At 41.5% G+C, this 17,271-nt stretch overlaps 1 protein-coding gene across 6 annotated transcripts in view; it reads right to left on the reverse strand.

The window, feature by feature from the left end:
• Window positions 1-17,271, reverse strand: part of Pdgfra (platelet derived growth factor receptor alpha) — a 53,037-nt gene that overhangs the window by 19,952 nt on the left and 15,814 nt on the right. For all 6 annotated transcript variants that reach the window (XM_017798216.2, XM_008833322.3, XM_008833323.3 and 3 more), the window contains exons 4-12: window positions 16,249-16,509; window positions 15,071-15,201; window positions 10,746-10,917; window positions 10,468-10,657; window positions 6,780-6,895; window positions 3,763-3,889; window positions 2,162-2,355; window positions 1,166-1,260; window positions 823-955 (exon numbers count right to left, since the gene is read on the reverse strand). In XM_017798216.2, coding sequence (XP_017653705.1) covers window positions 823-955; window positions 1,166-1,260; window positions 2,162-2,355; window positions 3,763-3,889; window positions 6,780-6,895; window positions 10,468-10,657; window positions 10,746-10,917; window positions 15,071-15,201; window positions 16,249-16,509 — 1,419 coding nt within the window. The remainder of the gene's footprint in view (window positions 1-822; window positions 956-1,165; window positions 1,261-2,161; window positions 2,356-3,762; window positions 3,890-6,779; window positions 6,896-10,467; window positions 10,658-10,745; window positions 10,918-15,070; window positions 15,202-16,248; window positions 16,510-17,271) is intronic.

A 17,271-nucleotide genomic window follows, 5' to 3' on the forward strand; every position in this document is an offset into this window, starting at 1 on the left:
TTTGGAGAAGCATTTCTGCATCCTTACACGTGCTCAAAGCACACTTTGAGTTGGCCTCATTCCTTTCTCGTTTCTAGTCCTTTTTAGTAACAGAAATTCATTTCATTTTCAATTGTGTCATTTCCAAGAAAAGACATTTAGAGTGGTATCTTTTGCCAAAATATGAGACCAAAGTCATATTAATGATATAGTTAGGGCTTTTATTCCTTTGGGTTGTTTGGGGATTTTTTTGTTTGTTTGTTTGTTTGATTTGGCTGAGTTTGGTTGTGGTTTTGGTCAGTTTTTTGTTTTGTTTTGGGGTTTTTGATTTTTGGTTTTGAGCTAGAGCCTCACTATTTAGCCCAGGCTGGTCCGAAACCCATTGTGTGCCTCAGGATAACACTGAACTCATGATCCTTCTAGCTCCACCTCTCTAGAGCCAAAATTTCAGGCATTTGTTACCATACACAATTAACTGAGTGTTTTTAGTGCAGGGGATAGAACCTGGGGCCTCACACATGTTAGAGAACTTCCCTACCTTTGACCAACCCACCTTTCAACCCCAATTAACTCATTTTCAAGATGAAAACTCATTTCTACAAGAAAAAAATGGAATTTTTTGGAGGCATGGTCTTACTACATAGCCCAAGTCAGCTCTGAACTCAGTCCTCCTGCCTCAGCATCCCCAGTGCTGGGATTAGGACTATGAGCCATCATACTCAGTACAGTGAGCATCTCTTACCAGGCAGAGTTCATATTCCTAATTGTGCCCCAGGCCTATAACTAGTAAAGCTGTGTGCAATGACACTAGGGTCCTGGGAGGTCGCCCTCATAGGAGCTTACCAAGCACTAGTCCATCTCTTGGGAACTCCCATCTGGAGTCATAGGGAAGCTGCATCGGGTCCACATAAATATATTCATGTCCATCAGGGCTGATTGACTCAATAACCCTCCAGCGAATTTCATACCGTGGTTTCTGTAAATGACCAGGACAGATAACTTGTGAATTATCAGAGTCTCCAAGCACCCAAGCTTCACTACAGAGGCAAAGTGTCTCCTCCTGGGTTCAGCCTGGTCCACCCCACCTGAAATCACTGGGCCCCTTCTCTGGATCAACCACTGAAAATGGTAGCTATTCTTGTTCTGATGATTCTAAAGACTTGTAGTAGAATGAGAAAGTACCTACCTGCTTCCAAATGACAACCAGGACAATGAGTGAGATTATCACAATCACCAACAGCACCAAGACTGCAGCTGCTACTGTAAGCTCAGAACGCAGGGCTGGGGGACAAGAGAGAAGGAGGTGGTTGAGTCTGACTTGGAAACTCTCTCAATGCTGGTGAGGCTGCCTGGCTCACTTTAGGGGTGAGCAATACCATCTTTCAAGCACTTGAACTCCTTAAATTAGATTCAGTTCTCCCCTGGGAAGAGGTCAGGAACTCAGCACTTTCTCCAAAGATGCTCTAAGAATAAGCTTTTGGACAATTTGGGTAGGTGCGATGAACCTGACAAATAAATTGTGAGCTACTATGTGCAGAAATCTTTACTTCAGAAGCTTTATGGTAAAATTTATCTTGAAATATTTCAGGTCTTTTCTTTTGAAGATGTCAATCTGACTCAATTGTTAGAAGGATCAACAAGACAAAAAAATTCTCTTTTCACTTATTTATATAGTTATTTTTATGCGTGTTTCACTTGTATATATGTAAGTGCACCATGTGCATGCAATTCCCAGAGAGGCCAGAAGAGGGCATATGATCCCCCAGAATTGGAGTTTTGGATGGTTGTTCACTACCATGTGGGTGCTGGAAACCTAACCCAAGTCCTCTGCAAGAGCAGCCAATTCTCTTAACAACGGAGCCATCTCTCAAGCCCCAAGACAGAATATTCTTCTTCCTCATCTCCCATTCCCACACACAGATGCTCAAGCTAAGTATCTACACTATAAGACAATCAAAAATGTTCAGGGCCTCTACAAAATGGAGCTCAGGGTATGAATGCAAAGGAAAGGGCTAGACAAGCACTTGACCTCAAGACCAGGTGCTTCAGGTACTGTTGTATCTGAATTTCTGCCTTGGGACCTTTGTTCCTATACGACCCCTATCTGGGGTTCCACAGCCCACCTGAGAAAGACAGGGCTTTGCTGGTGACCTGGAGTTATCCTGTCTATTGAGCAACTCACTGGGAGCCACCAGCTTCAGTTCTCGGTTCCCATTCCCAAGGTGATTCTTTGCCACGCATCGAACTGCAATGGTCTCCTCGACTTTGGCGAATGTCACTCGGCCCTCCACAGTACTCCTGCCTCGGCGGTGGAGCTCAGTGGGGATATTTGAGATATTGTTGGCCAAAGTTGTCCATGAAGTGTCATTATTACATCTAGAAAGTAAATGATACAAACCAAGATCTAGTTACCAGAAGTCAGGGAAATGAGTGACCGTGTCTACATTTCTGACCTGGTGCACATTGGGGGTTGGGACAGGTTGGTTTTCTCATTTTATTGAACCTATTAACATTAAAATCCATTTACACATGCTCAAGAAGAATCACCCCACATGAATAACTGAAACTTGACTGCTTGGGAAGAACATGGAAAAACAATTAAAATAGAACTGCCAGTCCCAAATTTTGAATGATGAGCAAACTACGATCAATATCAAGCACGTTTAACCAACCTAATTTCCCACTCCTTCAAAAAGACCCTTGTCATCACCAACCCCAGGACACAGCAGTTGTCATGGGGAGAATTTGGAACATACAGTTCACATGCACATTTAAGAAGGTAGAGGAGACACTGGAAAGAAGGATCAATGGGAAAAGATACTTTCCACCAAGACTATCTGAAATCAACCCCCAGAACCGACTCCCACAATTTCATAAGATCTCCTCAGACCTCCACTTGCAAGCTATGACATGTACACATGTACATACATTTTTAAAATTTTTTAAAATATATTTTATTTGGGGGGTCCTCTAATTTTATTATATACAAATTTGGAAACAATGCCCCTTAATATATTTTATTATGTTTATTTTATATGTATGAGTGCATTGCCTACATGTATGTAAGTGCACCCATGTTGTGCAATGTCCATGGAAGTCAGAAGGACATCAGATTCCCTGAAACTGGAGTTACAGACAGTTGTTAGCTGCCATGTGGGTGCAGGGAACTGAACCTGGATCCTCTGCAGGAGCAGCCAGCGCTCTTGACTGCTGAGCCGTCTCTCCAGGCTCCATTCTACATTCCATTCTGTTCCTGTCCCCAGCAGTCCTTGATAACTGATTCTTTTTCTGGAGTAAGGAAATATCAACAACTTCTGAGGAGTCAGACCTGGGCGCTGAGATCTGCAGGGGGAACTTCTGTCTCCTTCCGGTTCTTTTCCAGTTTGCTCACTCACCAGGTCAGGTAAACTGGATGCCACCAGGGTCCGGTCTGTCCCCTTCCGGTATGTGAGGCTGTTTGCAGTAGAAACCCTTAGAAAAATAAAGGAGGGACAGGGAAAAAATAGGGGCCCTTTGAGGATCTAATGAAAGAAATGGGCCTTGTCTCCATAGTTCTTCATGAACACACACACACACACACACACACACACACACACACACAAAAGCTGGAATCCACCTTAAGAATGCGATTGTATAATTTATGAATCACGTGAACGTTACGTCAAGTAAGAATCACAAACACAAAAGGGGGCCAGCCAAAGAAATAAAATGCACATGTGGTCCTTTGTGTCAAGAAAGAAACATTCTGAACACACAAGAGTGAGGAACATCTGGTTTCCATACTTCTTAATATCCTTGCAGATCATCCACTCGATGTCCGGAAGAGGTGTGCCTGCAGCTGTGCACCTCACAGTCTGTCCCCCACCAGAGCCGTGATGGTCGTCAACCAGCTCCAGAATGGATGCGGGAACTGCAAGAGGACAAAAGAAGTCAGAGCTGCACCGTTCTTGTCCCTGACCTCAGAAGGTCTTCAAAGTTCAGAAAAAAGTCTATGCATGAGAGGGAGCCAAACCCAGCTGTGTGAAAAAACACTCCTGTTCAATCGGACCCACTTGGTTAAGAGCTTTTCGGTTTCAGTGTTTGGGGGATTTGTGCCTGGGATGATTTCAGTCTGGACTGAAGAAAGTGAAAAGTGCCTGTAGAAATTCGGTTTGGAAGGCAGAGATGTTCCCCTAATTATCATAGCACTTGGGATTCAACTAATGGATTTAACAAAGGCATAATGTAAAGCAGCATTTGTACAAATACATTTGAGAGGCATTACTAAATTTTAAAGACTCTCTTTTCTTTTAGGGGCTGGAGAGATAGCTCAGTGGTTAAGAGCATTAGCTGCTCTTGCAGAGGAACCAGTTTCAAATCCCAGCACCAACATGGCCCCTAACAACTGTCGATAACTCCAGTTCCAGGGGATTTGATGCTCTCCTCTGACCTCATTGCACGACATAGGATGCAAGTACATACATGCAAGCAATACTCTCATACACATAAAATAAAAATAATAAAGTATTTCAAAAAGACTCTCTTTTCAATCTGGAGTCAAAGTTAAAGATAGGCTGGTTTTTAAATTTTCTATTACATTTATGTATTTGTGTGTGTGTATATGATGTACATAAGTGGGTCTTCAAGCTGCCTTGGGCATGTGGAAGTCAGGGAATAACTTGCAAGAGGTGGTTGTCTCCTTCCACCACATGGGTTCCAGGGATTGAACTCAGGTCATCAGGCTTGGTGGCAAGCGCCTTTACTAACTATGCCATCACCCTGGCCCAGAGATAGACTGATTATTGAATCAACAGATTTAGTGTGAGAATCAATACAGTGTCCCCCTCCACCACCCCTAAGATAGTACCTGAAACCTGGAGAGACTCTGAAAATAAGCATAAACCCGGAAGTCTGCAGACTCAGACACACATCCTGGTAGGGACCACAACACAAACCACCAGGAGTGCTAAGCCAAACTCTCCAGAACATCAAAGGTCATCCCTGTGCTCTTCCCAGAAATAGAGATACCACAGTGAGAAGTAGGTGCTTAACAAGCTGTCAGGACCTAACAGCTCCTAGTCAGTGTTCCAGAGTCATCCAGAACCTCTTGTCCAAAATGCTTGGGGTAAGAAGTGTTTCAAGCTAGGATGTAGCTCAGGGGTAAAAGCACTTGCCTAACATATATAAGGCTCTAAATCCAACCTCCTCAGTACCAAAAAAAAATTTTATATTTTAAAAAATATATTTGCTTTCCCTAAACTATCATTCAGATGGTGCAATCAATAATGGAACATTATTGAGGGAGATCAAGGACATTCTCCCTGTGCTGATAGGGAGAGGAGTAGAGGACTCAAATTCCCATGTGCTTGTATGTGTTTGAAGAAACTCTAAGAGGTTTTCCAACAGCCTAATGAAGTTAATGAAGGGGCTTCCCCATGGAGAGGGGGAAACCAACAAAGATGGGGGACAGGAGTAGAAGAAAGCTTCTTACATTACACCCTCTTTGTGTTTGATTTGTTGGTTTGTTTGGTTTTTGTTTTTAATGTGTTTGAGTGTATTGCCTGAATGTAGGTAGGTACACCCATGTTGTGCAATGCCTTCGAAGGTCAGAAGACGACATCGGATTCCCCTGGAACTGGAGTTACGTACAGTTGTTAACTGTCATGTGTGTTCTGGGAATCAAACTCAGGTCCTTTGCAAGAGCAGCCAGTGCTCTTATAACGACTGAGCCATCTCAGTGAGCCATCTCTCCAGCCCCTTGATTTGTTTTAAATCATGGGATTCTATGACCAACTCAAAAAAATTAAATTAGAAAGGATACACTTCTACATACTATAATAAAGAAAATTTATTTAAAAGAAGTGTTCTGCAGTAATGTTTTCCATTTCAGATCTTTTTAGATGTTGGAATACTACTGCATATCCTAATGAGATATCTTAGGGGAAGGACTCAGTCTAAGTGTGAAATTCATTTATGTTTCACACCTCACACACATAGTCTGGGGGTAATTTTATACAATATTTTCGTGTGCCTGCATCTTTCCTGACCCATCACAAGATGTCAAGGCTTGGTGGTGCACGCCTTTAATCCCAGCACTCAGAAGGCAGAGGCAGATGGAGCTCTATGAGATTTAGGTCAGCCTGGTCTACATTGCAAGTTCCAGGCTAACTAGGGCTACAATGGAGACCCTGTCTCAAAAAGACCAAAAAACAATAAATAAATAAATAAATAAATAAATAAATAAATAAATAAATAAATAAATAAAAATTTCAACTTTTGGTATCATCTGAGCGTTCAAAAAGTTTCAGATTTGGGGGCCAGAAGATGGCTCAGCAGGTAAAAAGTTCACCTGAGTTCAATCTCCACAATTCATGCCAAGGTAGAAAAGAGAGACCAACTCCACAAAGTTGTCCTCTGACCTCTACACATGCACGATCTGCACACATACATCATACACACCCAAGAAGAAGAAGAAGAAAAATTAATATTTTTTGTTTCACATTTTAAGCCAGGCATGCTACATGACACAAGCCTGGAATTCTAGCACTTGGGAGACGGAGGTATACCACTAATTCAAGCCCAGCCTGGGCTACATACCCAGACCCCATCTTAAAAAAAAAAAAAAAAAAAAAAACTGTTTCAGATTTTAGAGCATTCCAGATTTTTGGATTAGGAATGCAAATGCAACAGTGCTATCCCTGACACACATCAGGTCCAGTCCCTGCTTCTGCACTAAATTGTAACTTTTCCTCCAAGGCCAAGATGTCTTCAGGGCACATTTGCTCACTGAGCAAGCCTGACCTTTACGTGCCTTCACATACCTAGAGTTGACAGCTCAAAAGTGTAGCTCTTCACATCATCTTCATTTTGAACTACGATGGTATAATGGCCACTGTCTTCCTCCTTAGCCCGAATCAGCTTTAATTTGCTTTGATACCTTAAAAGACAAGAACATAATTTCAACAAGCGGGAGCTAAATAAGCACCAAGTGTTTAAGCAACTTCAGCCTTGAATGTAAATCTTATTTCTGCTTTAAAATTTTCTTTTTCTTGGGGCTGGAGATGGCTCAGCAGTTAAGAATGCTGGCTGCTCTTGCAGAGGACCCAAGTTCAATTCCCAGCATCCATATGGTGACTAATAATCATCCATAACTCCAGTTCCTAGAGAATCTAACACCTTCTTCTGACCTCCAGGGGCACTGCATGACTTGGGTCATGCACTAAATTTTTTTTTAAATGTATTTTCTTATGAATATCAATGTCTTTTCTAAGATTCTCAATTTAATTTCCACACATTGAAGGTCTGATTCATAGACACAAAAGAAAACCAGGTATTTTGAGATAAGCCATCTCAAAGAGTTAACAGTTCTGGTAAGATCTCATTTCTGAATGAAAATAAAATAAACATAGCCTTTTTAAAAAGAAAACCTTGAGTTATACTAAGAAGAGAAGAGGAAGAGGAGGAGGAGGAGGAGGAAGAAGAAGAGGAAGAGGAAAGAAATTGGGGCCAGGTAGATGGTTCCTGGGTAAAAGCTCTTGCCATGCTGTGCTAGCCTGATGACCTGGGCTGGATCCCCAGGAACCCGTGTAATCCCAGCACTCCTGCTGCAAGACTGGAGAATTGCCCCAAAGCTTGTGGGCCAGCTGGTCTGGAACAGCTAGCATGGTGACAGAAACAAGAGAGACCCTGCCTCAGCGAAGTGGAAGGTGAGAATTGACTCCTGAAAATTGACTCCTCTGTCCATGTACGCCATGAAACATGTAGACACAATACAATGAATTCATTTTTAGTTGCCAAAAAACACCTTTCTTCCTCTAAGTATCCATCATTTAGATAGTGCGGCCAAGGACAGAACACTGAAGAGAGAATAAGGGTGCTCTATCCCAACAGGGAGAGAATCCAAGCTCCAAGTGACCACTCAGCTATATTTGCTTAATGAAACTCTAGAAGATTTCATAAGAACCTAATGAAATTAATAGAGCTGTTTATGGAAGTGAGGTGATACCAAAGATGGGGCCAGCAGAATAAAGCTTCTAATTTTCGTGTACAATTTTATTTACTTTATTTTTTTCATTTTTTTTGAAGTGTATGAGTGTTTTGCCTGCCTGTATGTAAATGCACTGGGGTCCTGCAATACAATTTTTTTTGCTTTTTTATTATTTTTATTTTTATGTGATTGAGTGTACTTCCTGCATGTAAGTGCACTTGTGTAGTGTAATGCATGTGGAGGTCAGAAGAGAGCGTGGGGGAGGGAGGGGGGCTGGAGTTACAGATAGTTAACTAGAGTTACAGCCAGTTGTTAGCCACCATTTGAGTGCTAGAAACTGAACCCAGGTCCTCTGCAAAAGCAGCCAGTGCTCTTTTTTTATTATTATTATTTTATATGTATGAGTGTATTGCCTGCATATATGTAAGTGCACCATGTCAAGCAATGCCCAAGGAGGTCAGAAGAAAGTGTCAGATTCCCCTGGAACTGGAGTTACAGACGGTTGTTAGCTGCCATGTGGGTGCTGGGAATCAAACCAAGATACTTTGCAAGAACAGTCAGTGCTCTTAACCGCTGAGCCATTTCTCCAGCTCCCTAATTTAATTTTAAAGCATGGGATCCCATCAACAACTCAAAAAAGCAGTAAGAAAAAAATAGATTTCTTCATACTTATTTTTTTTTTTTTGAGACATGGTCTCCCTGTAGCCCTGGCTGGCCTGTAACTTGCTATATAGATCAGGTTGGCCTAAAACTCACAGAGATCTACCTGCCTCTTCCCTGTAAAGTGCTGAGATTAAAGGCATGTACCACCATGCCTGGCTAGATTTCTTCATACTTTAATAAGGGAAATTTCCCCCAAAAGAGTTCTTATGTGCAGAATGCATAATACTTGATAGTGTGTGTATGTAGGAGTATAATATTTCCCCATCTTGCTGTCATTATAAAACAACACAATATGGAAAAGCAGCTAAAATGGGAAGAACTCTGGTCATGGAACAACAAGATCTTGGGAATTAATGAAGTCTCCATGCCTCCATTTCCTTGTGTATAAAATGTGGTAATTGTGCATGTAGAGTCATTCTGAGGATTCATTAAAGAAGATTATATATAGGAAAGCATTTCATAGGCTCAAAACCACTCTGTGAGTGCTTGGACCTATAGAAGAGCAGGCTGGGCTGATCTTCCCTCTCTCCACCACTATTGGATTGGCCTCAGGACTAGATTCCTTAGAGTCTGCCTAGGCACATCCAGCTGCTGACGGCCAAATGATTCTGTGTCATTCATAGTCAAGGGATCCGGTAGGGCCACTGGTTTTAAACTCCATGAAGTCAGATAATCTATTCATCACGCTTGTCCCTGTGTTGTCTGATCCATCCAGGAATTTAAAAAGTAAGTGCTGAAGGGTTCTTGAATCACTGAAACAGGCACCTTTCTAATGCCGTTCAATTGGCAAGCCTGCCTTGTCACTGCTATTGATTACAGCCTGCAGATCATGCTCAGACACATGTAAAATGTTAGCTGTGCCAGGGTGACCCTGTGCCTCCTAGCACTTGAAAGCTGAGGCATGAGGATCACTGTGAACTTGAGGACAGCCCTAAGTACATATCAAGATCCTGTCCCAGGAAGAAAAAATGATAAGAAGAAGAAGAAGCATAATAATAACTACTTTAAACTGGGCGCAGTTTCTCACACATGTACTTGGACCAGCACTTGGACACTAGAGTCAATCGGATTGATGAGAGTTTGAAGCCAGCCTGGGCTACAGAATAAGATCCAGTCTCAAAAAAAAAATTTGTACCTTCTGACTCCTGGATTCTAATCATAGCTTAAAATGTCAAGAGGAATTGAGCTAGCATGGGAGAGACCCTAGGTTGATCGGAAGCACAGGCAGGGGAAAGCAGGGAGACCTGCAAGAGACCTCAAGGTATCCTGTCACCTGATTCAATTCCTTGCCCACTTACTTTGTGGTAAGAAAGCTGAGACCATGGGTAACTTGCCCCAAACTCCAGCACTCGTTAAGAGATAAATACAACCTACCACTGTCATCCAAATGATTCACTGACCCAAATTTAACCAGGCTCCACTCTTATTTCCTGTGGAATTCGCTGAGTTAGGGTAGAGGTAATGTCATATTAAGCCAACAACATTTTGTTTCATGTAGTTTTACCTGTGAATTGCCTCATAAGTGGAATCACTCTACCTGTCTATGGAAATTTGATAACCATCAAAAAATACATTGAGTTCAAGTGAGTCCAATTCCCCCCTCTTTCCTCCATCTTTAGCTATACCTAATAACCCATCTCTCATTGGGGGACAGAACTTTTTAGTCCTTTCTTCTCATTTTGCCTTATACACTTACCAACATATTATTACCATGTTGCAATGCTATCATTAAAGGGACATGATTTTAACTCAGACGCTGCATCTGGAAGGCTGACTTGTTTTGGGTGGGTAGTACATAACACCAGCCTTTGTCTATCTAAGCAGATGCATGGTGGTAAGAAGGTGTTTGGGTCCTTTACCTTGTTTCCTGAATCTTTTTCACATCAGTGGTGATCTCAGTGAGATTCTCAATCAGAGTCAAGTTGTCCTTCAGCCATGATATCCTGGGAGTAGGGTAGGCTTGTACCTCCACCACGAACTCCCTGACTTGATGCAGGTTGACGGCTTCCAGCTGGCCAAAGGTGGGCTTGATCTCAACAAAACCTTTCTCTGCAAGCAAGAGTTTACATTAAATAGTGATTACTGCATACAGATCCCAGCAGCGTGAATGACTGACATTCTAGAAAGCAGTATGTACCATGGACAGAAATGGTGACTGTCTTCATTTCTTTGACCTCCTTAGTAGCCTGGCGGGCAGCACACTCATAATCTCCACTGTCTTTCACCGTGGCCTTGGGGACTGTCAAAGTGTACACCAATTTGATGGATGGGACCTTAATTTCTTCCAGCATGGTGATGCCTTTGTTTTTCTACAATAGCAGAGAAGAAAACTGACTTTTAAAAAGCTGCATCCACAGAGTGGGCCCTAATGCAATAGAGGTCAACGCAGACTCATCAGTTCTGTGAGGTGTGCACTCAGTGGGGGACTTGGCAATAGGGAAGACTGAGCATACGTAGGAGCAGGGGTTACACAGGAAATTGTTATAGTTATACTTTGCAATTTTGCTGTGAGCCTAAAGGTGATCTGAAATATAAAATCTAAAGAATAAAAATAAAAAGGAGAGCCTGGAGGGGGAAAGCTAACACAGTCCCTACCCTCTGAAGATTTGTAGGCAGTTACCGGTTGCTAGGAGGAGACACTTTCAGTGGTGTAGCCACTAGTACATTGCCAATGTTCCTATGAATAACCCCTTGCCCAGGCCTCTGGAAGCAACTGTAATTAGGCTAATTGAGTCACACATAGAAAAAAAAAAAGACATGAAAATAGAAGAATACGTTGTAAGAGGAAGGGATTCAGAGAGAATAGAAGGGGGAAATGAGAGGATAGTACAGGTGAATATGGTCAAAGTGCATTACATACACGTATGAAACTCATGTTATGTATAATTAATATGTTAATTGAAAAAGAACATGTAAATTTAGTCTTAAAAAAAACTCTAGATCCATGGGGCTGGAGAGATGGCTCAGCAGTTAAGAGCACTGACTGCTCTTGCAGAGGATCCAGGTTCAATTCCCAGCACCCAGATGGCTGCAATGAACCATCCTTAACTCTAGTTCCAGGGGAATTCGAAGCCCTTTTCTGACCTCCACGGCATTGCACGACACGGGTGCACTCACATACATGCAAGCAATACACTCATACACATAAAATAAAAATAATAAATAAAATATTAAAACAAAAAACTCTAGATCCTTAGGAAAGTTATGCTTTAAAGGGATATTGGAGGGAGATGTGGTGGCTCAAAGAGCTAATCCTAGCACTTGGGAGGTGGCAATAGTCGATTACTGGAAGGTTGAGGCCAGCTTCAGTAACACAGTGAGCTCCAGGCCAGGCTGGAGAAATGGCTCAGGGGCTAAGAGCACTGACTGTTCTTGCAGAGGACCAGGGTTCGATTCCCAGTACCCACATGTCGGCTACAAAACATCCTTAACTCCAGTTCCAGGGGAATCCGAAGCCCTCTTCTTACCTCTGCAGCATTGCGCGACACGGGTGCACTCACATACATGCAGGCAATACGCTCATACACATAAAATAAAAATGACTAAAAAAATAAATTTTTTTTTAAATGGGCAGGGTGTGTTGGTGCATGCTTTTAATCCCAGCACTTGAGAGGCAGAGACAAGCAGATCTCTCTGAGTTCAAGGCCAGCCTGGTCTACATAATGAGTTCCAAGCCAGCTGGGGCTAAAAGGAGACCCTGTCTCAAAAAGACCAAAAATAAATAAATAAATAAATAAATAAACATTTTAAATGGGTTGCAGCTATAACTTAGTGGTAAAGTGTTTGCTTAGCATCTGTGAGGCCCTGGGTTCAATTACAAACATTACAAAACATTTTTTAATAAAAATAAATGAAGCAATACTCAATGACTTATGTAAAATGTCATTACATAATATATTATCCACTGAAGGAAAAATAACAGATAAAATAGAGTGCTATTGAGGTAGACTTTGGTGGTATATACCACCAAATAATCCCAGTATTCAGGAGGCAGAGGCAGGTGGATCTCTATGAGTTCAAGACCAGCCTGGTATACATAGTGATTCTAAGCCAGGCAGGACTACATAGTGAGACCCTGTTGCAAAAAAAAAGGGGGGGGGCTATTGAAAGAATAATATTAATTATCAAACATTTATCTATGTATACACATTTATTAAGGATTGATTTATCTTCTTGAAATCTGAAAAGTATGCTGTTCTAAGAAGCAGATTTCCCTTTCCCTTTGTTCCCCTATATTTTACAAAGTTTCAAAAAGAAGCTTTCAGTACGTTTATGAAAAAAAATGTTAGAGCTAGAGAGAAATGGCTCAGCAGTTAAGAGCACTTGCTGCTATTGCAGAGGACCCAGGTTCAGTTCTCAGCACCCACATGACAGCTAACCACCATCTGTAACTCCAGTTCCAGGGCATCTGAAGCCCTCTTCTGACCTATGCAGGCATTGTAGGACATGGGTGTACTTACACACAATGCAGGCAATACACTCATACACATAAAATTAAAATAATACATAAATTGTTTTGGTAGGTGTAGTGGCACACATCTTTAATCCCAGCACTTGGAAGGCAGAAGGAGGCAGATCTCTGTGAATTCAAGGCCAGCCTGATATACATAGAGAGTTCCAGGCCTCAGAGGCTACAGGGAAACCCTGTCTCTAGACAAACTGACTGAACTCCAGTAGGTGAATTCCCACTGAAGGACATCTGCGTACAAATGCTTGACTGGGTAGGATTTAACATATATGGCAGAATACATGAGGTCCAGTGGGGAGTTAGGGGGACATGGATAGGGGAGGGGGTTCTAAATTTGATTAAGAACTGTTATATGAAATGTACAAAAGCTCAATAAAAAATTAAAAATAATAATAATAATAAAATAAGGAAAAGAATGTTTAAGAACTTTTGATTATATATTTGTGAACCAAATAGCACGTGTTTCTGGTTAAGAAAAAAAATTATCTTTCATAAATGAAAAAATGTCTTCTTTTAAGGATTAAAGGCAATCTAGCATGAATAAAAATATTGAATCAGGGGCTGAAGAGATGGCTCAGCGGTTAAGAGCACTGACTGCCCTTGCAGAGGACCCGGATTTGATTTCCAGCACTCACATGGTGGCTACGAACCATCCTTAACTCCAGTTCCAGGGGAATCCGAAGCCCTCTTCTAACCTCTGTGGCACTGCATGGCACAGGTGCACTCACATACATGCAGGCAGTACACTCATACACATAAAATATTTTTAAAAACTGAATCATTTCATATTTCAAGGAAGATGTAAATATACTAAGCCATTAATTTCTCTCAAGGTGTAATGTAAGAATGCCCATCTTGGGCTGGTGAGATGGCTCAGTGGGTAAAGTCACTTCCCATGCCAGCTTAGTGCCTGAAGTTTCATCCCCAGAAACCACGTAAAGGTGGAAGGACAGAACTAACTCCACAAAAGGTATCCTCTGACCTCCACCTGCACGCTATGATACGGATGTTTGCAAGCACATTTGAGTACACACACATGCACATGTGCACACACAAATAAAAATTTAAAAGAATATCCAACTTTCAATCAGGAGGAAAGAAAAGTCAACAAAAGCTTGGGAGAGAGAAATGGATAGCAGGAAAGAAAGTTGTTCAATAACAAAAAGAACAGCGTACAGAGTAAAAGAAAAAAAATGTGTATACATATGGTTTTGTTCCCCTGTAGCCCCAGCTGATGTGGAGCTTGCTCTGTAGACCAGGCTGGCCTTGAATTCACAGAGATCCACCTGTCTCTGCCTCCTGAGGGCTGGTATTAAAGGCATGCATCACCACACTGGGCTCACATCGACAGTATTAAGCACCATTAATAGAGTGCTAGCAGCATGAGGTCCAAACCCACAGTATTAATCATCATGAATCGTTTCTATATTAGACTTCCATATTCATTATATATAGTTCTCTTATATACATAACCACTGTATAGAAATGAATGTTATTAGAATTAATGACACTTTATACAAAGTTCCAGTGAGATGGAAGAAATAAGTTCCAGTGTTCTGTAGTTCAGGAGAGTGAGTATGGGCCATAACATATTAGATGCCTGTCAGCGTTATCAGATGCCTCAAAACCAAAGGTCCATATGGGAGCCAAGACAATGAGGATGTATGACCATTTCTGCAATCAGTCAATATTTAAAATGCAGGCATTTCTTGCTTTTCTAATGTTTTAGCTGTTATGGTATAGCCACAGAACCTCCTTATTTCTTCTTGATTTTGAAGGGGAGTTTTTATGCATTCCATCTGTGATCATCTCAAAGCCCCCGCTGACCAAGGAAATTTTAATGTCCTGGAGTCAAATGTGTTCATTGTTGAGCTGGGAAGCTGAGGTCTACAGAAGCTCAGGAATGTGCCCATCCATGAGAAACACCACTGACATGCAGGTGATTTAAGGCCTGTTTGGTCTGCTCTGTGTACTCTGCGTCTGGGTGTACCTACCACTTCTCCAGGGTAAGTCCACTGAAGATCAACCACCTCATTGTTAAAGACAGCACAGGTCACCATGATCGTTTCTCCTGATTTATATACAGTTTGATGAGCTTCCATCTCTAGATTCAGCTCCGATGTTGCTATAAACAACCAAGGAAACATGGTATAGTTAGGATCTTGAAAGGTTTGAGCTCATTTGTTTTAAACAAACCTGATCCAGATTCAGTTAAAAAGAAGAAGAAGAAGAAGAAGAAGAAGAAGAAGAAGAAGAAGAAGAAGAAGAAGAAGAAGAGGAAGAAGGAGAAGAAGAAGAAGAAAAGAAAATCATTTGCAAGACAGTTTGATCAAAACAAGAGTTGGAAAATCTAAGAAGTCTTTACTTTGAGCATTATACAACTTGGGATGTAGTTACAATACAGAAATACAAAGTAGTAACAACAGTAAAAAATAAATCCTGATTAAACAGAACACTGGATGCCTGGGCATTTGAGTTAGTTATGACTGTACTCATTCAGGATCATCTTCAATGCTGTCTTCACTCCTTACATAAACCAATCTTCTGAACTAGCTCTGCTTTAAGACTCTCTGCTGTTGGTCTGTCACTTCTCTACTCCTCAGTTATTCTTAGAAGCTTGCCAGAGAACAGCACGAAAAAATGAGGTGGGAGGCATATTCTTGATTCTACTCCATCTCCATGTAATAAGTGCACCCTGAACACCTACAGCCTCAACCCCCAACATATGACACACTTTCCCATTCAGGCTAACCCTTCACATCAAAGGGGAAAAGGTTAGCCTCTTTAACTGCAGTCTTCCTTCAAAATTGAAATCACTTCATTCTTAAGTTACTGAAATTAATTTAGGCATGCAACCCCCAGGGGTGCATGTTTGTTTTGTAGGATCTGTGTATTCAAGAATGTGAATCAAGTAAGAGGCTTATTCAAGAAAGAATTCCTTACAGTATTTTTCAAGGAACATGAAATCTTACACGAATAAGCAAGTTCAGCCTGTAGCGATTGTTAAGCTTGTATAATTATAGCCACAGAGGTCAGCTATGTTGCATAGTAAAGGTGGAGTTTTAAATTCCTAAACCAGAATCTAGCTCTTCATCACCAGTGAGTATGATCAAGTGAAAAAGCCCACTTTTCCTGTTGTTCCCATTAAAAGAGGAGAGAGACGTACAAGTACCTTTCAAAGCATAAACATTAAATGCATTGGTCTGGAATGTCTTCCCTTGGACGGTGGCCTCACAGATGTAGGGCCCCACACTGAAGGTCCCATTGAAGCCCTGCTTGCTGTCGTAAGAGGCAAACACCAGCCTACCCTCATTGTACAGAGTTACATGAGTCTCTGGATCTGTGGTGCGACAAGGTATGATGGCAGAATCGTCTTCTTCCACAATGACTAAAGAATCTGTCATTCCTAGAGGCACAAAGGCCATGTCTGGGTCTGTGGTTTAAAGAGAGAGAGGAATCTATTAGGGTTTCATTTCACTTTTATGTATACATACAGAAAAAATGTCCCCTTAGCATTGTCTATCATTATTATTATCATTATTACTCATTATTTCGATGGTACTGGAGATCCAACTCAGGACCTGACATATGGTAGACAAATATGCTGCCACTCAATTATACCCCCAGCTTGGCATTATTCTTGCTAGGTATGAATTTTGGCTCTGTCCATATATCCAAGAGTCACCCCACCTAACATTAGTCATTTTGACAGGCAGAAGGTAACTTTAAAGTAAGTCTAAAAAGTACTCGGTGGAGGGGCTGAAGAGATGGCTCAGCAGTTAAGAATACTTGCTGTTCTTCCAAAGGACCCAGGTTTGATTCCCAGCACCCACATGGCAGCTAACAACCATCTGTAACTCCAGTTCCAGGGGATCCAATGCCCTCTTCTGACCTCTGCGGGCATTGCACAACATGGGTGCACTCAAACACATGTAGGCAATATACTCATACAAAATAAATAAGAAATAAATAAATAATAAATAATTTTTTTAAAAAAGAAAGAAAACCCTACTGCCTTTAGCTATTATTAGTGAAAAGCAGCATAGTAATCTGTTAAAAGTAACCTCTCAAGAAATAGAGTTCAAGTGGGTACAGGGCTATGAGGAGGAGGGACAGAGTGTGTGCTTCTCATGCACAAGTCCCTGGACTGGATCCCCAGCATGGATGAATCCGCAGCTGGAAGCCTTCCTTTGCA

Source organism: Nannospalax galili, unplaced genomic scaffold (genome assembly GCF_000622305.1).
Source record: "Nannospalax galili isolate Female #2095 unplaced genomic scaffold, S.galili_v1.0 scaffold433, whole genome shotgun sequence".
In the NCBI taxonomy this organism is placed as follows: domain Eukaryota; kingdom Metazoa; phylum Chordata; class Mammalia; order Rodentia; family Spalacidae; genus Nannospalax; species Nannospalax galili.